The sequence below is a fragment of the Parus major genome, chromosome 5 (genome assembly GCF_001522545.3).
Source record: "Parus major isolate Abel chromosome 5, Parus_major1.1, whole genome shotgun sequence".
Taxonomy (NCBI): Eukaryota; Metazoa; Chordata; class Aves; order Passeriformes; family Paridae; genus Parus; species Parus major.
Window position 1 is genome coordinate 50500706 of NC_031774.1, and position 24975 is coordinate 50525680.

Genomic DNA, 24975 nt, shown 5'->3' on the forward strand with positions numbered 1-24975 from the left:
CTTGCCTAGAGTGAGGCACAGCACTGTCCCTTCAGACAGCTCCAGAGGTGCTGGGTTCAGTCACTTCTGCTGCAGACTCTGTTCTTTAGCACTTGGTTCCCCTCACACATTGTGATATTGCTCAAGTGACCTGCCAGAGAGGTGAGCTCTGGGCACTTTCTGGAAGGCTTTCTGGTAGTAGGGTAGATCACTGGTTTGTTAACACAAGTAAACAATTACATTAAATAACTTAACAATTTGATTTAATAAATTGATTAAATAATACTCCTAAGCCAGGACACACCCAAATTCTCAGCTGTGCACATGCAATTCAGATTCTGAGGGAAAATATTACTACACACAGACTCATGTATAAGGTGTTGAACAGGAACAATGAGAGCTACTGGCTCGTACCTGAATGAACTTATTCTTCCTGAATATTTCAAGATATTTTTAGTTTTTCTACAATAACAAATGATCCTCAGCTCTTTGATCAACTTGATATTATAGCAAAAGAAAAGGGAAAAAAAACCAGAAAGGAGTTGCCATCTGTCATCTGTGGCTAATTATTTCAAGCCCTACCTTGTTTTATACACTGCAGCACACTATTCTGGGACTTGTTAACTGAGAAGTCTTCTACTCTGCCAGAGTATAAATGAGTCCACCTCTAGCAAGTTCCCCATGGCTCAGCATGTTGTGCTGTCATTTCACACAACTTTCCTACCAGCTGAATGTCATAATTTATTAGTTCAGTATTTTATCCTGCTCCCCTGGCTGCATTGGTTTTTCAGGGTAAGACTCTGTTTTGTCACCTTATTTTTTGTGGCTGTATGGGAAAGGAGAGGGAACAGGGCTGTGTTCCTCCAAACCCTTGTTACCAGTCCTGCACCTTGACACAGGCCCTTGGGTAGTTTTTTGGAGCGAGCCAGCAATGAAGGAGCTCTCTGCAGATTTGGAGGGACCAGGTCAGGCAGCAGGTGTTCATCTGAAAAGCTGCTCACACTATTCATGTGAAAAGCAATGCACAACGTGCTCCTGCAGAGGGGACCCAGGAGCCCTTTGATTCCACCTCCCCTGTGGATGTAGCACCCCAAGGAACTGTACAGAGTGAGGAAGCAGATTCATTACTCCAGACTTCCCCAAAAATGTCTCTTGTGCCTTGAGATGTGGATTACATAAACACAGGCCATCCTTTTTCCTATTTTCTTTTTTTTTTTTCTTTTTTGGCACATTAAAACTGAACTGCTTTAGCATTCTGGGTTAATGAAAACTTAGGTTTTACTAGAACTCTCTTGCTGATGCTGTTACTGCCTTATTAGCTGTCAAAGGTTAAAGTGCATCAGGCTGGATAAAGTATAACCTATCCTCATTTTGTAAATGCTGACACTTGTCATACTCACTATTTTTCATTCTACCAAACAAACATTTGGGTTTTTTATTAGTTCCTTCAGCAAGGTAGTATTTTTCCATATAACTAGAAAGCAAGTTTCCAGATATTGTTTGAAAGTCTAGATATGTTGAAGCAGTGAGATTAAGGTCTGAGTTACTCAACAGGAAACAAGCCAGTTTTCAGGAAATATAAACATTTCTCTAAAATTTAGATCCTTGTGAGCTTTTCAAAAAGCAGGTAAGAAAATGAAAATTATATTTCAATGGCTGTTTATTTTTATTTTTTATGAAATGGTTGAATAGGCTGAGCTAAAATCTTGGATTTGTGCATTTTAAGTTGCAGTGCACTTGGAGATAAACTGTGGTATTGTCCTCTATGAAAGTAAGCTTTTTTTATTTCATAAGTAATAAATACAAGTAGACAATGGTGGTAGAAAAAACCCCATATTTTTAGTGAGCCTTATAGAAAGATGACTAAGTATCATCCCAAGACTCATAAATTCCATGTGGACATCCATTTTAAAACAGAATGTAAGGTCAAACTCAGTGATTACACTGTGGATGTGTGAATTTATTCCGATTTTAAAGGACTTCCAAATATTCAACAAAGTTGGAATTATGGTCAAACATTTTGTGAAAGAGTTTTATATGACTGGATTAGGCTTCACTTCACTGGTCATCTCTTAATGTGAGCAAGAACAAGCAGCAGAACAAAGCTCTTTTTGCATCAAGATCTTCTAAACCCAGGTAAGAGTAGAGTGTACCTGCAGAATCTCAGGGGACTGAAAAGCAGGAATTCAAACCACTTTTCCAAGATTGCTGGGTTTTCTTCACTCCACAGAGTATAAGCCGTGTGAAAAAAATCAAAAAGAATCTCACTTATGTCTTTCTTACACTATCAGCACTCTTAAGATGAAATTTCTCACATAATATCTTATTCAGAGAAAATCAATAGACTGCAGGAGCCAATCTGAAGCTTAGTCTATCTTTATTTTTTAACCTAATTACTTTCTTTGAAATATATTACAATATTTCATATGTCATTGAAAGGTATAGGATTAGTGAATGACATTTCTTCTACATAACTGCCACTTGAAATAAAGTCAAGCAAAAAAGAATACACAGTGCATTCAGGAGAAAAGGAGAAGAGAATTTAAGCAAAATATAGAAAACTGAGTCATTACTTAAACTTATACTACATGCTGCATAGAAATGTAAACCAGAATCAGTCATAACTCCCCCATCCTTTCAGTATTCTGCACCTATAACATTGAAAAATCCTTAGTTCAGGAGACTCAAGATTAGTATAAACCTGATAAAGGAAAGAGAATATATATATACATACACACTAGCAATTAAGAAAGGTGGGTGAACTGCCCAGATAACCAACAGTGAAATGTAATGCACCTGTATTGTCAAACGACTCCATCAGAAAAAGAGATTAACTGGTAGTAGGCAGCTGTGAATTTTGCAGCTTCTTAAACAACTTTCAGTTTTTATGCACGTCAATAACAATTATTACAGGCTTGGTTGAGGCAAGCTTCTAGAGTGCTATAACAAACAGATCTGCTGTTACTCCCCTAGTCCAGAAAACAAAGTGGAACAGAACAATGAGAGACCACAGACTAACATGAAGAAATGAAACATTTTTACGGACATCAGAAAGTTAGAAAGAAAGCATAACTTCACAAAACATCACTTATTAGTTACCTGTCCCAGAGAGTAGGTGAAGATTTTGCGAGCCTGCCCTGGAGAATTCTAGGTTGCCATAGGCAGGTTGGCACCCAGGAATTTCGTACCCTGTAGCATGAATAGAGGATAAACCATGGCTAGGTATGGCTCATAAGACATACGAGTGATAACCTAGCTAGATTTGATTCGTATTAGAAGGCTATGGCATAATTTGGTACTAATAATTTTTCAGGATATCTTACTTTAAAGCAGTTTTAAAACTATAAAACAGAGTGATGCTACAGCACACACATTTACTAACTTTCTTGTCTGACTTTTGTAGGGCAGAATAAGCATTTACAATTGATCTTGTGATGGTTCTAAATGGGTGCTACTCCACCTATTTTACTGCAGAAGCATTTAGTCTTAAGATTTGTGAAGCAAGCCCTTATATTTTTGCATTCCAAAAACATCAGCTTAAACAAATTTATGCTTCATTGAAAGAGGGTCATCAAAATTCCTTCTGAGCACCATAGTGAGAACATGTTTAACAGTGTTAATTGAATCTGGGCTGAGGTTCAAGTCCTGTATACCAGGTTCTGTGCTCATCTACCAGCAGCAGAACAATAGCTGCAAAATGTTTGCTGGGAAAGAAAAGCACAAAGAGAAGCAATCTGAACTAGCAATAGAAGCTATGAATTGCACACAGCAAAAGCAGATCCTGAGCCCAGGAGAAGGACGAGGCAGACAAATTGGCAGTGAGAACTGTTGCCCAGCATTAGCAACAGGTAAGATTCAAAGCAGTCTGTGCAGTCCATAGTCAAGCAAATCCTCACTGAAGTCAAAGGTGGTTTTTCCTGAGTAAATTCTGAGTAAGGACTACAATATTTGACCATGCATAACACCTCATACAGTATTCCTTTATTCCTTTGCAATATCAGAAATAAAACATAACATTCCTGTAAGGACAAACTCAAAAAAAACCCTGTTTTTTTTTCCTCAGGCAAGCGTACCTATATTTATGAACCAGAACCTTTGCATAAACTTTTCTGGTAGTGGTCAATTATCACTAAACATGCAGAAAATCCTAACCTCCAGTATTCACCATCAATTACAGGTGGTTACTGCAAAGTAGGGACCTTCTGGGCCATGAACACATCTTTACATATGTGACAAATTTCAGGAGTGCTACAGAAAGCAGCAGGGAATCTCAGTGTTTATGGGAAAGGATAACCCTGCTGGGGCTCTTGCCACTGCTCTGTCTGCCCTGGCTTTGGCTTCACAAGGACTACTGGCAGCCAGGTGATGGTCTTTGAGACCACCCTGAGGAAATGCTGTAAGTGAATTCCAGCATTTTACTTTATTTATACCACCCAGTTGTACCTAAGGAAAAAGCATGTAAATATCTTTTAACTTCTTCCATACTGGACTCGGATTTAGTATGTGAAGACACACAGAAAAATGTGAGACATAAAAAAATGTGAGTTCCCAAGTATTAAGTGTTGTAATCACATGAATTTACAGCAATATAAACTTTGAAATCAAACTGAGAATCAATCTTTGCAGTAAAACATCTCAGTACTGTTGGTTCTTCAGTGACCTGTCAGCATGACTTTGGATTATGCATTTTAAACAGCGTTTTTGACATTCTCAAACTGCAAATGTCATAATCAATAGGTGAGTACATGTTTAATACACACAGTTCTGTAGTGTTCCACTGTGCATTTTCATTCTCAAATATGGATATTAGGAAAGTAGTCAGTTGTAGAAACATAGTTATGGAAATGGTCTTCACCTGGCATTCCATTTTGTACTTGCATACTTTTAGGAACAAAACTGTAAACTACTTCTAAAAATCACCTGAACAGTCTTAATTTTGGAAAAAAACCCAACAAAACAGGAAATTTAGGCACAGGTTTTTCCAGAATGAGCAGAGGTTTTTCAAGTCAGTACATTTTGCCTATTTCTCTGCACTTCACTAAGAAACCCTCTATGGAAGTGTTCTAATGAAATAACAAAACTTGAAAATTCTGAGATAACTTAAATGAAAACATTAGGCTTTTCAAGCCTGCAAAATTAATTAAGTTTGGGCTCCTGGTGCAAAGAAGCCATTTGAGCAATGAGAAATCTCTGTTGCCTTCGTACCATTACAAGTTCTCCTCCAGGTAGTCTTTAATCTATCTCATGCCTTTTACTGATATAGAGCAAATGGCTTTGCTATAGGTAACCTTGACAAAATATTTTAAGGCTGTGAGGCTGTGAGATGTTTTGACAGAGATGGGAGTGGTGTAAATTCCACTTTAGCTGTTTGTTCAGTGTTTTCCCTGACATCATTTTTGTATTAAGTCACATGTAATTGCTCCATAAATGAGCTAAGACAGAAAAGCTCTATGCTCTAAATGTGGTGGATCTTTCAAAAGCTCCCCAAAGGGATTTAATAACATCCTGTCTCACATAATCACTGTCAGTTATAGTCAGTCTAATCCTATTCTCATATGCAAGGTCGAAAAATAATTAGTAATGGTAAGATTTATTTGCCTGATACTAAACCACAAAAATTAATTTGTCAGCCTCTGCAGTTTACATGGGATCTTGTTTTAGCATTGGCAAATAAGAAATGAGCAAAACAAACATTTTTGTCTAAAGCAACTGCAAATTTTAAAGGAGACAAAATGGGAAAAGGTCCTGGTTCTGTTAGTGTGTTGTTTCCTTTCTGAGAGAACATTTGTAAGAAATTTTTAAGTATTGCAAAAAACAAACCAGCCTACTTAAAAAAAATATTGTGTAGTCACTCCAGACAATTAGTAGCTTACTACAGGAAAAAGATTAGTCTCAAACAACCTGATGATAAAATTTTTCAGATTATCAAATTGTAAAACTACTTTTTTATTATGCCACAGCATGATAAAGTAACTAATTATTCTCTTCTTTCTGCAGAGCTCTGCTTTTAGTTCACTGATGTGATTGAGGCTAACTCCAGCATCAAGTGAGGTTGGAATTTGGACACACTGTTGTAATTGCCTGTATTTCCTTGCCTTGTCCTAGAGCATGCAGTATGTTACTTCAAATGTTGTCTGTGGCTCTTCTGGCAATAATCACAGAGGATACTTACAGACATATAGAGAATTTGAAATAAAAAAAGACATGGATTTCTCAGTGAAACATGACCAACACTGTCTAGAGAAGAACAGCTAGCTGTTCATCAGTTTTAGTGCCAGAAGGTCATTGATCCACTGTGCCTGGAATAGACACATACAGACTGCTATGTCTATTTAAGAAATAATTTCATAAGGAAAATAAATGCAATGCCCCTTATGCTCTCCTCTCCATATTCTGTAGGTGGTGAATAAAATTTTTTTCAGCTCTCTCTGAAACTACAGCTGAAGAGGGGAGTGAGAATCTGTGAGAGAAGCCATTCCACAGATGCCAAGAAGAGTCCAGAAGGAGGGGCCCCAGGAGCTGGAGCATGGGCAGCCCAGGTGCAGATCATGGTGAGAGTTGTGCCCCTACTGTCCCCCAAGGGAGGGACTCCACACTGGAATAGGGAGCATGAAGAGTCCTCCCACTGAGGAGGAAGGAGTGGCAGAGACAATGAGTGATGACCTGACCACAGCCCCCATTCCTGTCCTCCTGTGACATCTGAGGGGATGAGATAGATGAGAGTGAAGGAGGGAGGGGTGGTGGGAAGGTGTTCTAAGACTTAGATTTTATTTTCTTGTTATTCTACTTTGATTTCATTGGTGATAAACTGATTTCCCCAAGTGGGGCTGGTTTGGCTCGTGATGGGGATTGGTGTGTGATCTCTCAGCACGTGAGCCTTCCATAGTATTTTCTTTCCTCTCCCTGTCTAGTTGAGAAGGGAAGTGACAAGGTAGCTTTGGTGGGCACCTGGTGTCCAGCCAGGGTCAACCCACATGTCTTTTTTGCAAATTTCAAATGCAAATCTGAAAGATTTTTCTGAAATAAGTTTTCAGAAGTTGGAGAATTTTGTGGTTGCTCCACTTCTGAGAGGAAGACTTAGTGAGTAGATTTAAGCAGTCTTTAAGCAAAACTCACCCCAAATCTTACACCTGTTAAAGGCAGAAGGATTTTCTGTAAAGCAGGAAGGAATGTATCCTAAATACATTTTGGTCTAAATTTTAGCTTAAAGTCAGTGATTTTTAAGACATGAAGGGGATTTGAAAGTCACCCTTAAACTGGGTTGTGCTATTATGATTTCTGTACTTGCCCAATTTAGCCCTATTTTACCTCGCTATGAACAACTTAAGGACAAGTACCTCTATTTTTGCTTCTATTAACACCATGAAGCTATTTTAAGGGCATGCTTTTATAAATACTAATAACCTGAGATGAAACATTGACAGAGCAAGCTGGGAGAACCACAGGGACACCTTAGAACATACTGTCACGACTCTACATCTACATCCCGTCCTCATGGAGAAGGCACGTGGCATTGATGCTGATTTAGCACCAGAGACTTGCAAGATGCTGTCAGCTGTGCTTTCCTTCTACCTACTTTCCTACCAGTCATGCCAGTGTAGGTATCTGGCTGTCATCTCCACAGAACAAAGGGTGAAGCTAATAAAAATATCAAACAATCCATTTTCTGTGAGGGGGTGGTAGTTCTATTCCTGGAGTTACCAGAACTATCCATGACCACAGCATTAAATAGTGTAAAACCGCTGCAGCAATGTATCTTAATGAGTATTTTAAATATAACTCCCTAGTTGAAAAACAGGGTCCTATGGAAGCATGCATCCCACTAGCTGGGGTATTTTGCTGGGACTGGACCAATAGCTCTGCAGTGCAGAGACAGATGCCAACAGAGTGTGTGAGAATGTAAGGAGCCTGGGAATGTCCATGGAGCAGAGGGTGTTTCTCTGAAAAAGGCCCGTTGGCTTCCATACCTCTCAGTAATTTTATGACCAGGCAAAACCCCCCATTTTTTTTCACTCATCCTATTTCTCATCTGTTTTTTTTGCTTCACTCTTCTAAAAAGCTCCTGCCATGGCTTCTCTTTATCTCCAACTTTCCCCATCAGTTCAATCCCCAAATTAAATGTTTATTTGGCCACTGGCTCCTCTTGGTCCATTACCTGCTGCTCCTGGTAAGAGACCACTTCCAAGTGCCCTCTTGGGAAGCCAGACACTAAAAACCCTTCACCTGCCATAAAGAGTTAGGGAGGGAGTGTTAGTCTTGAAACTCTAGGATCAAGAGAACTTGAACTGAGATTGAACCTATGTGAGATCTAGTTTAGAAACTAATGCTTTTGAAGTGCACAACTTTGAAAGTTTATAAAAACCACAGAACTACAGAACCGTTTTGGTTGGGAGGGATCTTAAAGATAATCTAGTTTCAACTCCCCTGCCATGGTCTGGACACCTTCCACTAGACAAGGTTGCTCAAAGGCCCATCCTACCTGTCACTGAGCAATTCCAGGGATGAGGCATCCATAACTTCTTTGGACAACCTGAGCCTCACCACCCTCGCAGCAAAGAATTAATTCCCAGTATTTAATCTAAATTTTTGCTCTTCTGATTTAAAACCATTCTTCCTTGTCCTATCACTACATGCCCTTCTCAAATGTTCCTCTCCAGCTCTCCTGTAAGTCACCTTTAGGAACTGGAAGTCCTCCAGGTCCTTCTCCTCAAGGCTGTTCTCCATGCATTCTCTGCCCAGCCTTTACTTGTGCTTGGGATTGTCCTCACTCAAATGCTGGACCTTGCTGTGCTCCATGAGGTTTGGGCCCACTCCCACCCCTGAGGCCTGTCCAGGCCCCTCTGGAATTCATCCCTTCCCTCAAGTGTGCCAGCTCCACTGCACAGCCCGATGCTGTCAGCAAACTCACCGAGGGTGTGCTGAATCTCACCATCCATGGTAAAATGTGAAACAGTGTCCTCTTTATTCCTCACCGAGGTGTTTAAGCTGGCCCCCCGTTACAGCCTAACTGCTGGCTCTGGAATTCTTTTGTGCTGGTTTTCAGGTCACCTCCTACTGACTGTCATCCCTCTTCAGGCTCCCTTAATGGCACTGACATCAAACTGGTGGGACTGGGATGGACTGAGATTCCTTTTCACCACATTGGCAAGCCTATGCTAACCATAACACAAATTCCTGACACTCTGGAATGCTCCTTAGAATAATTTAGGTACCAGCTGCAAAGCAGGCTGGTTGAGGTCTTCTTAATGAGCGAAGTAATTGGCTACTTTTTTTTTTTTGCTATGAGTAAACACACCTTTTTTTTCTTAGTTATATTTTCTGAAATAGCTGAGGCATTTTAACACAGAAATGTGACATACAACATTCCCATTGATACTCTCAGAATTTTGCAAAGCATTAAGAAATCTGTCAGTGGAAAATTTTGGGTGGCCTCAGCGATCAGTAATGCTTCTGGGCCATCACAACTCCCTTACCTACCTATTTATCCACCTATATTTGTCAAACCACGTGGGCGGCCTTTTGTGAAGTAACTGTGTGTGAATATGCATGCACATATGTGTATGTATTTGTATGCACATACTTCAAATCCACTCTTTTCAGGAAATATATGAGGAAAATAGTGCATAAAGGCTTTGAACTGCCATGCTTAGGCTATAAATACGTGAATGAATAATTATTACTCTATTAGGCGGGTTGACAGAGCAGTTGTGGTAGAATTGGAACTATTTGCAATGTTTAATTTTGTTTGTTGATGCCTTCAAAAAACTGTGTTGCCAAAACACAAATTATATTTCATTCAGACCCAAGGCAGTCAGTTCAATAGAGGTGTGTGAACAAAATATAGGGATTTATGACTAATGAATAAATGAACTTTCTGTTCTCAAAATGCTAAGATGACTTACTCTCTGTATGATAATATAAGCTAATCAGTTTTCCATAAATTTCTAAATAAAGCAGGTTGAAGCTTTTAAAAGTATCTGTGGAAACAGCTCACATTTTTCTAAACTTTTGCTTTATTGCATTAATGAGGTACTCTAGTTTGTACATGAATATCCAATATTGGCTTTAATCTAGTGGATTATTGCAACAAAACAAGATTTTGAAGCTTTGCATGCTTGGTGATCACTTTTCTTAGTATCATTGTGGTATTTTATTGTGGCTATATGACTTCACATTTTGGCAGTCTTTAAATGCATAAAAATATACTAATAGATCTGAAATTTAATAGTTGGCTGAGTACTGATGTTACTGATTATTAGGTTTGCAGGAGAAAAAGAGAAACAGGTGCAGAAACACTCCCTCCTGCAACTGCAGAAAAATATGATAGGAATTAGTCATTCAGCATCTGCATGGAAATAATCATAAATTGTTAATAATATTTCAAGTCTCCTTGAGAAGCTGGTCATCTGCATATTGTGAAAAACATCAGCTTCACTGTCCTACAACTTATAAACCATTGCTTAAAAAAAACCCCAGTCACTGTTTTAAGGGTTAGAGATCATCCTTGCAATATAATTCAATGACAGCTGATAGCGTGTATACTGCTTAAATGTATTTTATTATTTCCAGTGGGAAGCAGTAGCCATAAATGCATTGTATTTTGCCAAAATATACCTGTTTGTGGACATTTCCCATTGGAACAATACCTGCTAGTGTGTTTTATATGGCTTCTAAAAGGTCAGTATTAGCAGTGGCTCTCCAATGCTGAAAGTGATAACACACAACACCTTCTCTGAGGCATTTATTTTTATGATGAGTTTTTGCATAATGGCAGGAAACAGTTTTCATGAGGAATGGTTTTCTGCATGCAGGAAAACAAATATCAGATTGACCTAAGGGCTGTTCTCTCCTCCATTTACACTGGGTTCTTTTCTTCAACTAGCTGAATAAGAGCTGCTTCTAATGTAATTAGGCCATCACGAATCATTTCCCCCTACCTTTCCTCTATCAGAAATGCTTTGTTCCAGTGTCCCAGCAGAAGATCCATTGGGTTTTTTTCACCTTTTTTTTTTTTTTTTTTTACTTCAGGCAATCTTTGCAACATTCCACCTGCCCTCCCTGAGTGCACTTAAAACTGTGTTTCAACGTGGAGAACATTATCAGGTTGAGGAGATTTCTGTCCCTATGTGTGAGTTTTTACCACTCTTAAGGAGTTGAAATGGAAAGATATTTTGGTTTCTTAGTCTGGAATATTAAGATGCTTAAGGTATCAGCTGCACAAATTAGTAATATATTAAAAGCTACCTTCTAAATCCTCTACCACCAGTGTAATTTTCCTTTTCCCCCATTTTTCAACAGTCTTCCTTGGAGCCTCTAAGTTTGAGAGCTTTAGATAATCACTGACTCATTTTGTTTTCTAGGAATGAACTATGTAAGAGGTCTTTTCTAAATATATGGATATATTTACTGCATACATCAACTGTGCTTGTATTTATATTTCATACCTTTCCCAAAATCTGCTGTGATGATTTTAAGTAGGGGGATGTGAACGTGTGAATAAAATCATACTGAATATAGAGTAAGATTATCTTTACTGAGAATAGAAGGTCTTTTGTGCAAAGACTGGTCTGTGCTTTCAGAGTTCCAGCAATCCATGCCTGGTGCCTCCAGAGAATCTAATGATTACAGGAATCCCTTAAAAATCACACACATTTTACATGGTAAGTAGAATAAGGCTAACACTTAAGACAGAAACATACTGTACCATAAAGAGGTATTCTAAATTACAATAACTTTCATCTAGTCACTGAATGCAGTGCTAAAATGGCTTTTAGGCTAAAGATCTGTTTTCTAAGCAGCACCAGTAAACTATGGTGTGAGTTTCAGCAAGAGAAGGGATGTTGGCATGCTGGGGAAAGGGCAGTGATGTTTTTGGGAACATTATGCAGAATTTCACTTTCCCTTTTTCAAGGGAGATATTCAGTCTGGGAGAGACACACAGAAAAGGGTTTTTCTGAGACCCGAGGCATCTTAGAAAACAAGCTCAAAGTTTGTCTAGATCAGTCTATAAAAAGAAAAACTGAGTGGGGATATGGCTGATACTGTAAATGTAACAGGGAGGGGCAAAAATTATTTCCTCTAAAGAAAAGCTATGGCTTAAGAAGAAACCGATCATGATTACATTTACTACTGGAATTTTGAAGATTTCTAATTACAGAATGTGATTCTGAAACAGTTTTCAATAAGAGTAGGAGATAGAGAACCACTTAGAAGATGAAGTATAGGGTTGCCTGTAAAAGCAGTCCCCAAATGTCCATGTTCCTAAATATCTTTTTTCCTAAATTGATTTTTCACACTGAGATTGTAAATAGGTATATTCTAACAACAGATCTCAGCCCTTCAAGGTGTCACTCCCTTCAGTAATTGGTATTTGTGGGAGAACAGAACCAGGCACCATATTAGTACTGCCAATGACTGGAGTCAGAAATGGAAAAATGTCATTGAAAAAACCAGTCCTATCTTTCAAAACCTGATGCAGCTAATGAATTTGTCATTTGATCTCTGCTAGCACTGCATTTATCAGTTCAACGGTTTTATGTGTTTACAATACGAATGCTCTGCTACAGAGCAGTTGAATTTCCAATTGAGAATACTATGATTACAGAGATAATATCTAGAGAAACATTCCCAGGAGATGCTTTCAGGCAGCTTAAAATCAATAGACATGATGAGTATTTTACATCTCTTCAGATTTTGCTTCTGATTTGACTATTACAACTCTTATCTTTTACCCCTGAAGAGCATGGGTGCTTTCACTGTGCATAGATTTCTGTGTTCCTTTTGCTGAGAATATTAAGCAGTGAGTGATCTGCTTCAGAAATCTGCTCACAGGAGAATTGGTAAATATGCATATAAACAACTGCCCTAGAGTATAATCTGAGCTATTTTTATGTTACAGTTTGGTAGGTTAGAAGAAGGAATTAATTAAAATAAGAGAGATTAGACTTCAGAAATTGTTTTTCTGACTCCTCAGAAACCTAGTCAAGGACTCTGCTTCTGTTTGCCACCACAGATTTAGGTTATTTTTGCTAAATTTTGTTTTTATTGAGAATTTATTCAGCAGTGACTGTACTTCTGGTAAAATAATTCAGTGAAATTGCCTGGGCTAGCTGGCATGAAGTTTATCCCTTGTATATCCATGCAGGTTGTCTCAGTCCATCTTGCACTCTGTGGGGCTATTTGAATTGATTCTTTCTAGTTTTATGTGCCTTCCATTATACAGGACAGATTTTCTGTTGTCTGAGGGTACACTACATTCATTTTGCAGGCACTTCTCTATGCCAGGCACTGTTATATTGGAGCCTTGGGTATGTCAAATTAACAATAAAGCTCCCAATACAGAGACAACCAGCTTAGTTTTCTGTTGCTTGGCTTGCTCCCCTACCCTTTTCCTTCTTCTCCATTTAAAGTATGAGTTTACTGGGGGAGAGGAAATCTCAGGACCGTGGGACAACAACATGCAGCATAATGAATCCTTATCTCAGGATGGGAGCTCAAGTGTAAAGAGAAAAACTGAGGGGAAGATTCTAGTGGGTCAGTTGAGTGGAGGATCTTCTGAGAAAACAGCAAAGAGACTAAAAAAGCATCCAAGGGATGGCAGCCTTAATGTCTGTCAAAACCATCCCATACTCTCAGATCTGAGCAGCGTTATATTTCAGGATAACTAATGGGACATTACCCTGCATACCAATTTATACCACACAAATACCAGTGAAACATCTGAATCCAGAATAGTGCAGGAAACAGAGCTGACCCAGAGGCAAATAAAATGCAGAATTTCACTGTCCCGTGGATGAGTGCTGTTGAGGGAGGTGGCAGGGCTGTGCAGGAGAAGGCATGGTGCTCCTGCTTGTGCCAGAACAAGGGGCCATGACCACAGCTGCTTGCAAGAAGGATGAGCAAGAGTTTTTAGTGTACTCAGAGCACCCTATCCTTTGGCAGTAGCAGTGCCAAGTCTCTGGCAGAGACAAAGCAGGCAGCTGCCCCAGCAACTGCATACTTTGTCTGTGTCTAAAGCTGGCTCTGCAAATCCCATTCCATTTATTTCAGGGCTTGAAACATGTACTATACCTGGCTCATGGCCCATCCTATGCTTTGAAAGTGCTTTGGGGAAAAAAAAAGTGCTGCAAAACAGAATTGCCAGGTGTGAGCAATCAGAGCACAATTAAATCTATTATGAATGGAATGAATTATCTCCTTAAAAAAAAAAAAAAAAAAAAAGCTGTTGTGGAACATGTCTCATTTAGCAATTAAAAAATGTATATGTTCAGGTGAGTCTTATTACTGCCTGGCTAACTCCTGTCATGTGGTTCTTCAAACTTTCTCTTGCCAGAACAAGCTGTGTGGCAGAAAACAGACTCAGTTTTCATCCAGATGTACATCAGTGAGTCACGGGCATGAGACTGCTTTATTCAGTGTAGACAATGTCTGACTAGGATAACAGCAAACTAATACTGTTAAAACTAGAGAAACAGAAATGCAGAATGTGAAATGGAGAGAATTTGATCACATGGAATATATCTCTCAAAGGGAGGGCATCAAGCATGAAAGGTGGGACAGGTTCAGAAGGAATACTTGGCTGAAATGTAGCTCCTGTTTTCAAGCCATGAGTACAGAACAAATATTCTCTCTAACCAGTCTCACAGAATTTGGGGCTCTGGAGTGCCCTGAGGGGCTGTGCAGACACTGATCTGCCTGAGGACAAGTGGCCAGGCTCCCCAGCACTACTGGGATTTCTCTGCAAGGCAGGAGGTACAGGTCCTTGGTGGAGTTTGACCATGGTGCTTCAAATCCCCCCACCCCACATAGATGATTAACATGGAGCTCAGCAGTTGTGATCTCTTACATTAAAAACCCAGTGGTAGTGGTGTACATCCTACACCTTCAGTGATTTGAGCAGGGAGCACTGAAGACCTTAGCCTTGTTTCTACTTCTTCTCAGGATATACACTTGCTAGGTGGCTATCAGCCCAAATTTCCATGCCTTCCACTTGAGACTTGGCTCTGGATAACCAGGAATACAAAGTCATGAAGCCAGCAAGAAAGAAAGCAAAAAAACCAACAACAAAAAACCCAAAACAGAACAAAAAAACCCCACAAAAAATCCCAAAAAATCACTTCTATATCTCTCCTTTTCCTAACTATATTGTATTTCTCTTTTCAGCTGTTTCAGGTCTCTGGGTTCTTTTTTCAGGAGGTCTGAAAGTCCCCTCTGGACCCATGGATCAGTTCTAGAAGCAGTGCCATGCCTGCATTTTGTGTCCAGAATACGATTTGGCTCAGGCAGCAGAAAGAGCAAGCATGTGTACTTTAGCTGCAGTACACTAATGCTAACTAGGCTGTGCAAACAATTTAAATTTTAACACATTCCTTTGGACTTGGATGCCAAGTGCAACTGATGGTTAATTTGGCCTGAGGTTTGCAACAGTGCTAACTCATTATGGTACAAACATGAACACCAGAAGGTCTGGTCTGGGAGCTGGTCCCCTCAAACAAGAAAACCCAACATATACAGGAAGCCAGAAAAGCAGGATTTCCAGCCTGGTAGTGGGTCCAAGACAGAGAAATCTGGTTCCTGCTTGTGCAAGCCTTACTGGTCACGAGCAATTAGAGTCAAATTACCAGCTCAGTCAAAGGGTAACATTCTAATACTTCCCTGAAGGATACTGAAACTCTGGGCCAGTCCTCAAGGAGTTAGAAGACCATCATGTGGCCATTTAGCCAAACCTTTTAGGGCTGCAGATGTCAAGTGTGCCTGTAAATAGCAGATTGCACTTTGCTTTACTCTCATGTCATTTTAGAGTCTCTAACTCTCCCCTGGTCCCTGCTAAAAGGTATCATCATCTCCTTTGCCAGAAATGTGCTACTGCTTAGTAGCTGAGTAATGGGGTTTGTCTCTGCAAAATAACAGCTTTAGGATCCTGCCAGCTCCTGACCAGAGCTGCAGCCTCTTGGCTTCTACAAGTATAGAAGTTATTGCATTAAAGCAGGGTAGATTAAAGGATTGTCTCTTGCTTGACTTTTGAATTGGGGAAAGCATCAAGCCTGATAAACAGACACCACAGCTGAGCCAATGCAAATGCCAGTAGTTGGGTAGCACTTGATGATGAGGTAAGCAGTCCTCCCCAACCCCCATCTGCTGGGTGGTATTTGCAGAAGCTGGTGGCTGCTTAATAATGTTATAGTCTGCAAGGGACCTCTGGGAATGTGAGATGAGAGAGGAAGTGTTTGTGGGAGAAAGAAGCACTAAATAAAGATAGCTCATGTGAGAAAACAGCAAGTCCTCAATTATCAAGATAGTTTATTCAGAACAGTTTGTGTTTTCTTTTTGATCTGACATGTTCTCCTTGCTTTATAGAAAGAGAATTTTGGGAGCTGAAAGGGTACCTCCCCTCAGCTTCACTGGTCTTGCTTGTACATTGCTCATTCCTAACATCCCTTTGATTTCCTCTGCATAATGAGAACTGAGAGTATAAAATTAAGTGGTTTAACTTTCTCAGGTCGTTATATTGCATTTGTGGAGAGCAAGATCACAGAAAGGACTGGAATTTCTCTACTTCCTGAGCAGTAGCTATTCTGCAGGAAGGCTGACAACCTCGACCATCAGTGGAGCCTGCTCTAACTCACTGCTAACAACTGCACTATTGCAACTAATGAACATCTGAGCTCTTGGTTTTAGAATTCAGAATTTTTTTACAATGTATTTTTTTCTACTTTTCTTGCTGCTGAGCATAGATAAACAGTGCATTTTGTTACTTATTTCAGCAGCTGCTAGTCAATGTCTCTCTCAATCTTTGGTCTTTCAGAAGAAACTGCATTCCTCCATTGCTACTAGAAGTCAGGCTCGATCCTGGCAGCTGCATTACCCTTTTAGATGAGCAATCTTCTTGAATACTTACAGGAATATCCAGTTATAGCTTGTTCTAACAGAGTCTTTCTCACTCTCTTTCTCCTTTGCAAAGTGTATTTTGGCATCATCCCTGAACTTCCTACTGGCAGCTACCCCTTTGCTGAGAAGTGACATCCTTTCACGGTCTAATGCCCAGTATCTTGTTCCTGTCTTGTTTACATGTAATCCACTTTTAACAGCTCCAGACATCTTGGCAGGAGGGCCAAAGCACACTCACTAGCTCTATTTCATGGCCTTTTTCTGATGAAACTTAGACTTGCTCTGTTCCCTATGGACCCTCTGATGAGTATGGAAGGGGAATTTAAAATCCTATTCTTTTTCTTCCTTGCTGTGTTCCAGTGCAACAGGAATGGCAGTTCCTGCACTCTGGGGAATAGAGAAGCAGAACTGTTTGGATAGCAAGAGGTGGAAGGGTATGGAACCAGCAGTGTCCTGTATCTGCATTACTGGCTGACATCTGGGAGAGCCCTGTAGGAGTCTAGCAATAAAACTATACAATTTCTCTTCAATGGGCTTTGTCTTAAAGGCATGTTTTGATAATTTAGGGTTAGTTTATGCCTTGGTGCAGTTAATATTGAAGAGCCAATGGGAATTTGAGGTTTCTGCTATGATTTCATGTGAATTCTCTGGCCAAACCTGTGGCCAAAGATAAACTTTTATAGTAATATCTCATTATATGACAGAATTTTTATGCTCTTAGATCATTGCTTACTAATAGATTACGTATTTATAACTGGGAGAGCATGATCTGCTGCCTTCTGCATCCTGAAGATCAATCCAGGCAGATGATCAGCTCCATCACCCCATTATTCAGACCTGAGTTAGCAAAAATCCCTCACATATTAGAAAGTTCTGGCAGTTGGCCCCTTTTGATTGTTTTTCACTCTCAATATATTTCAGAACCACCGCAACCAACCATTTGTCTTGGACAAATAGACCAAGATAAAACTATAGAAATGGGAAACTGAGGAAGAAAAAGAAAAAAAAATTCAGGTTAGGTAGTGATGTGTTCAGCCAGCTGTGCACATTTCTGGTTTATAGCATGAGTTACAAAGTATTAGTACATTGAGTATCAGTATTAAAAGTGGGAATAAGTCACTAAAGCTAATGTTAGTCCTGCATACCCTGTAGAAAGCTGTGTAACCTCTTCAGCCTTTGCTAGATACTTCATTAAGTGTTAAGGAAAATAAAATAAAAAAAATAATTTCCATTTTGTAAGGGTTTCACATTCTGGTGTGGAAAAGCCTTTCATTTCAGTCAAGCCTTGCTTTCTGATTAACTCCCATGGGTAGTGTAAAAGTATTAATAGATTTTTCTATCCTCACTGTACTGATGTTCAATCACAAGCTTTTTCCAGCTCTGCACTTTTTTAGAGGACAGTAATTCGTTGAAACCATTCTTAGCAAGTTGATGTCAATCTGATTACAAGTAACAATACATTCCATTTCCATTTCCCACTTTCAAATGAAGTTGAATGATGGCAATACAAGTCAGAAAAGGGATTTAAGATAAGTTGAGGTCTCTCTAGATTTCTATGAATACAAGGTTCATTTTTTTATGGTAGGCAGCAATTTTTTGTACATATCCCAACATTTTTCTGTTCATTTAGACCTGACAAGGTAAATGAGTAATAAAAGTGAAAAAGAAAAAGTTGATGCAAAGCAAATGCAGTTGTCTGGATTTATTGAGCCCAGTTGATGGTGCTGAAATTATTTTTTCTTATTTTTATAGTAATTTGTTTTGTTCAGGCCTGCTAGTGTATGTCAAACACAACATAAATGAATAAAGAAACCAACCTTTCTTATTCAAAAACGAATAAAGAAATAAGCCTTATGTGTCAATAAAAACTATGTACTCTAAAATTAGTGTCTGTACTGCAGCACAGAAAAATAGAGAACAATTTGTACCCTTTTATGTAAATTGAATTTAAGTGTCAATAAGAAATTCAGCAACTTTTACTTAAAATGGGCAGTCACATGGGAAAACATAGGTAGCCTCAGGAAAGACAAGTAAGGAGCTGGGCAGGTGAACCACCTCAGTTGTGGGGAGGTAGAACACAGTCGAAATGTTCTTGGGGTATGCTCCCAGCAGCACATATGGCAACCAAAATCCAGACTGTGATGATGGCAATGGGACATGGGAGTGCTTTTCTTGGAGGCTTTGACTTGCAGGTTACCTGGTACAGAAGGACTATGAGGAATGACCCCAAGGAAAGGAAACTCACTCCCAGCATTGAGTCCCAGCATTTTCTGGGGACTGTCTGGAAAGTTCTTGAGATGTACATTAGGATTTCAATAGGCTGCAGAAGGAGGTGCCTGAGAGAGCTCCTGAGCAAGCTATTGGCAGCCTGTGCTGCTCCAGATGAACTGGCATGGGAAAAGGTCTGAGGAATCCCCATTTGGAGAGCCTGGACTGAAGCAGAAAGGTTAAGGGGCAGGAGAGAGAAACAGAGTACACACTCCTTTCTGCTACGATTTGCTGGGTACTCGTGCCTCCTTGGACATCACAGCTGAGATGTTTCTTGCCTGGGTCAGTTGTATCCTCACCTTTCATTTGCAGCCTGGGAAAGGAGCAGTGAGAAAGCTCTGTCAGCCACTCCATCCCTCCTAGAGCTCTCTAGAGACCTCTACCCCGATGAGCCTGACTCAGTAAAACCCAAGGTCACCTGCAGAGAAACTTCAGGATGAACCCTCAACTCACAGGGCTGACATTACTGAACCCCCAGTCACTTTTACCAGGCATCACTTGGCTAGTGGTATTTCATACTGTCTTTATAGACTGTGTAATGAGTTGAGGTTTTTCTCCTCATTCCACTAATATAGTGTGACTGGAAGTACTGAGAAAAATCTGAGACAGATATATTTTAAGTATCTGCAGGCTTGGAACAATAATTCCACAGTGAAGCATCACTGGTGTGAAATACTCCAGTATGCTAATTTAGATGTTAAACTGTGTTAGAACTTGTGTGCTTAAGGTCAGGGTGATGTGCAAAACCTTGGGTAAAATCTGTGGGTTTAATACTGAAGTATTGGTGGCAGACTGAAAATACTTCTCTTCTGGTACATGCCAGACATGAAAGTTTTAATTAAGTAATGTACTTTGGACCTTTTATTTTTTCATGTTATGTGCTTTTTTTACTCTATTTGGAAACTATACTTGTGTCACGCTGTTGGCGAGGAAACCTCTGTACTTAAGAAGATTGATGCAGTGTTGCTGGTTCTCTCCTGTGGCCCTGAAGCACTTTGGATGTTTGCAAATGCCAAATGAGCCACATGAAACACTTTCAGTATGTGCTGTGGCAAACAGGCAGCAAACATCATATTTGGGCCAAGTTAGCACTGCCGTGTCAGCCAGTGAATGAGTACATTGCAGCTATTAAAAAAAACACAGTAGAGTGTTTTAACTTATTTTTAATCCATAGAAAAATCTTGTATCCACTGAGGGACAGATTATGGCCACTTCTGCGTAATAATTTGTAGGAGAAATATAAATTTCTGCTATAAGTGGAGACTGCCTCATTCTTGTACTTTACAAATGAGATACAATGTCGCAGGAAGTATTTGGAGAATGTAAGAGGGGTGCTTAATTTTTCTGATCTCCGACATCTTTGACATTTCAGAGCCAAAGCAAGGAAGGCAAATATTTGGACCCTAAATTCTGAGTGCCTTCTTACCTGCTGTTGTACAAAAATGAAGTACAGCAATGAATGGATACTCAGTAGTGAAGTAGGTACTGCTATCAGTGCTAAAGGTAAACGGCTTATTGCCTTCATCTCCCTTTTTCTATTCTTCTTATTGAGTAAGGAATCATCATGCTTGAAGGTAAATCAGATCTGCCTTTTAAGGTGCAGTGTGAATAGATTGTGGGCTATAAATTTTATCTCCCTCTGGGCTAGAATATCTGCCTTCCCATGCTGTTAGGCCTCTGCACTTTATATGCCTTTTCTCTTCCTTCAGCTTCTCACCTAATCAAATGTCACAGACAATCTAAACAGCAAACAAGACACAAAGAAACAGTTAAAGAAGCTATCACAAATTTTACGGTAATACAAGACTGAAATAAATACTTTGGGCCACAGGGATGTGCCTCCTTATTGTGTTCTATAATCCATTTCATCAACTGATCGGGATTTTTCTTAAAATTAACTTAGTTTTAGTCTTTAGCCCCATTTTTATGGTTACAAATAGTCTTTCAACTACAAGAATAAATGTATTCCTGCTCAGTTTGTGCTTGTTTTTTTAATACCCATGCTGCCCTGTAGCTTAAAGCATTTATCTACTTTTCTCCTAACTCATAACTTTTTTCTTCTCATAAAGAACAAGATGAGGGTGGGGGGAAATGAGGTAGTCAGAAAAATTACTTGTGAATAACTGAGGTTTAAGAAGGAATCTCCTTGTAATTGAGATGATAGGTGAATTTGAAGATTGACCTTTTCTTCTCCTTTGTCCTCCCTGTTGGCTCAAATCAGTTACATCTACTGATTTGTGAGATTTGGCTCCAAAGAAAAGAAATTGCAGAAATTCAATTGAGGGAAACATAGGGACAATTTACAAGGGCACTCTAATACCTCAGGGATGAGATTAGAGGGGACTGAGGACATCAGGACAAGGCTGGGTGGAAGAGCTGACCAAGAGATATTTGAGGTGAACACTTTTGCTCTATCTCAAGGACTGATCTCTTCTACTTGAACTCTGGATGGTTTTGCTCTTGTCACTAAAGCAGTTTCATATTTTCAGTAAAGATTGAATAGTTATTTTGGTAGTTTTTTAAACAGGACTTGCTGATAGCTGCTGTTGGCACCCTGCTCCCTCTGTTCTCCAAAAGAATGGTGTGTTTGTTTACTGTTCCTGAATTCAGAGCACCTTTATCACCACATTAACAATGCAATGAGATTTTTAATACCTCGTTTCTCCCAGTAAAGATGGAAGCACGGGGTCAGAGACACACAGGCTCAAAGTCCAGCGTCAGGGCTAAGTTTCTCCTGCCCCTGGACCCTCTATGCAGTGGTGGTGTGCCCCTTGCCCAGGTGCCCATGGTTTTGCCATGTGTGCAGGCAAGGCCTAGGGAGGGAGCTGTGAAATTAAAAAGATTTCTGCAGACATAATTTCTCTGAAGCATGTTTCCTGCATAAATGTCTGCAAGCTCCTCAAGAAGAGAAAGATCCATCCCTTGACTTATGCTAAAGTGGTTCCAAGGAAGAAGCCTGCTCTTCCTTGTAGCAGAAACATATGTGTTGTAAATGTCAAATCACTGTAAGATTTGTATTTTGATGTCGTTTGTAGCACAGGCTACAACTATTTTTCATTCAAATAATACATCTTGGCTGGGAAGCTGATAAGCAGTCTCTGAGATTTAGTTATCTTTTTTTTTCTACCTTGCAGATACTTTCTGTGTGACTTAATCCCTTCCAGTTCCAAGGAAAAGCTTTGATCTTCTCATGTATTCCTATGAGCTGCACCAAATAATCTCAAATAGATTTTTGGTGCTGTGACCTTTGCTAGTGTTAAATTCTCTGCCTTTGCTGGTCAAGTGAAGGCCTGCAGGGCAGGTTCAAACTTTGGACAGTGGATGGCTGAACTTCTTTGCTCTCAGCCACACAGCTCGCCTTCACAAAATTCTCCTTCCTACTGGTGCCAGTGTTTTGGTTTTTTTTCATGGTTGCTCTCTGATGTTCATTAACTTTTGTTTTTAATAGTTCACTTTGTCCTCTGGCAGGGGTTTTTATAGTGCTAAAGCCAAGTAACCTTCTTTCCTCTTGTAGTCTGAGCCCAGTAATGAGATGTTCACAGGCTGAGAATGTTCAGCTTTGCACGTTGTGGAATTTTGTGAGGTCAAAAAGTGGAAAAGAATATTCACTAAAGAAAATTCAAACTAAGGGTCTACATCCTCCAAATCAGCCTGAAATATGCTGCCTCATGGGTCTTGAACACAGATTTTTAAGATTTCCTTGCAAACTGAATGAATATTAAGTTCTTTTTTTAGGAAAAGATTAAAGAGTCAGGCTTTCCAAATAGGTGCTTCTTATGAACTGAAATTCATATGAAAAACTTATTGTGAGGAGAGGGTAAGAAGACCCAGTGATGGGCAGGCTGATCGCACTCTACTGGATGACCTATTGATTGGGCAGTGCATGCAGTTCAGCATGTTTAATCATTTTCCACTTTGCACAGGCTGCTTTATTGCCCTGAATTGGCACAGCTCTTGCCTGCACATCAGGGTGATGGAATACAAGCAAAGGGTTCTGAGCAATTCTTGAATTTGAGGAAACAACATCTACTATAAGTAACAATCTGTTCTGTACTGGGTAGGCATGTACAGGTTGATAGTGTTGGTTTTCTTTCTTTGTTTGTTTGGTTTTAATTGTTATTTCATTTTTCAGTATCAGACACTTAAACACTGTGCCTGAAACCACACTGTTCACATCCTTTTATAAAACATGACTGTCATCTGTTTACTAGTAGTAATGGCAGTGCCTCAGCAGTGCTAGCAGAGATGACTGGAAAAGATGCCTGTGCTAATATGATAAATGCCACTGTTCAATTTCAAGCAAAAAACAATTTTACGGAACAGCATGTCACACATCAATTAATTTTCTCCCTTGCTCCAAGCTGAAGCTAATCTATGTGTTTGCAGCACACCTACTACCTCACTATTCAGACATTTTCAGGTTTAGTGTTTAGAAGGGTTTGATATTCATTTAACTAATTGGGGAAAATAAAGACTATCCAGTTTTATAAATAAAAGAACAGAAATGAAGAATAACCATGTTATTCTGAAGTACTAGATGACCTTAGTTAAAATGGAGCTCTACACAAACATTAATTATGCCCTGAGCTTCCTGCTGAGTAACTGCGTTCAAGAAAAATTGCTCCCTTTAAGTCAGTGCAAGTTGGCACTTCAGTGAGTATGTAGGGTTTTGTAATGGGCTGAAATGTGCACCCTGATGTTTCATACAAGTGACTTCCACAACTCTGCTCCTTTTAGGCTCTGAGAAAAGGCTTCTGTATGTTCACAGGAAATGTGGGGCCTGGCTTCCCCGGTTTTTAGGAAACAACAGCAATGCTTTACTTGCAGATGGAAAATCATTTTCCCCTGGGAAGTGGCTCTCAAAGGTTTGGTTTTTTTCATCTCTAATGTAAGTGCACCACATATTTCATGCATGAACACTAGGATATGAAGAAATCTAACACTGGTATGTGCAGACATGGAATTGGTCACCCAGATGACCATGGCTACAAGCACAAATATGTTATCCACACAGGAGAAGTGAGTTTGTGTGTATGTTCATGTCTGCCTATTTCTGTCCACAGCTTAAAATACCTAAAGGAAAATAGGGAACTTGCCCCACTCATTTTGCCATTTTTGTATAGAAACCCTCTGTCTCTTTCTTTTAAGTGCATTCTTTTAAATGAAATTTGGAGTTGCAGACCCATATAATTATAACGGATTGAACTCAATGTTTATCAGAAATTCCTGCAATGGGCAGGAACATCTTCAAGTAGATCAGTTTTTTCAGAGCCCCATCCAACCTGACCTTGAATGTTTCCATGGATGGGATATCTACCACCTCTCTGGGCAACCTCTGCCAATGTTTCACCAACTTCCTTGTAAAAATAAAGATTAAAAAAAAAATCCTTTAAGGAGCAATTTAATTTTTTTCAGCCTAAATATACTCTCTTTTAGCTGAAAACCATTTACCTTTGCCTTCTTGCAACTAATCTTACTAAAGAGTGTGTCTCTGCCTTTCTTATAAGCCTCCTTTAATTCTACTGGAAGGCTGCAAAAAAGTCTCCCTGGAGCCTTCTCTTTTCCAGGCTGAACAAACCCAGCTCCCAGCATTTCCCTCTCCAAGAGGACATGCTCAACCTATGACTAATTGAACAGATTCAGCCTTCCAAAAGTTTATCTGGTGTTTAGCTCGCTTCTTGTTTTCTCCACTGACATTTCCTGGCTTATGGCTCTTTTTTCCTGCTGAAGGAAGAGGGAAACTCTCCTATCATGGGGCCTCAGTGCAGTTGGCCATCCCATTGCATGACAGAGGTGATTGCTAGAATCTGATTGCAGACATTGATGGTGGCACTACTAGAA

The 24975-nt window shown here is 39.7% G+C and overlaps 1 protein-coding gene and 1 long non-coding RNA gene across 6 annotated transcripts in view; one reads left to right on the plus strand and one right to left on the minus strand.

The window, feature by feature from the left end:
- BEGAIN (brain enriched guanylate kinase associated) overlaps nucleotides 1-24975 on the minus strand; it is a 157572-nt gene that overhangs the window by 70148 nt on the left and 62449 nt on the right. For 2 of the 4 annotated variants that reach the window (XM_015630005.3, XM_015630008.3), the window contains exon 4: nucleotides 3079-3168. The exons of the other annotated variants lie outside the window; for them this stretch is intronic. In XM_015630005.3, the coding sequence (XP_015485491.1) occupies nucleotides 3079-3168 (90 nt within the window). The remainder of the gene's footprint in view (nucleotides 1-3078; nucleotides 3169-24975) is intronic. 4 annotated transcript variants of the gene reach the window in all.
- Nucleotides 1406-12351, plus strand: LOC107205548. Of its 2 annotated transcripts, XR_001522027.1 has the most exons (4): nucleotides 1406-1606; nucleotides 6379-6530; nucleotides 11008-11107; nucleotides 11559-11664. It is a non-coding gene; the product is annotated as an uncharacterized LOC107205548 (long non-coding RNA). The 2 variants fall into 2 exon arrangements; XR_001522025.2 differs by having other exon boundaries at nucleotides 11008-12351.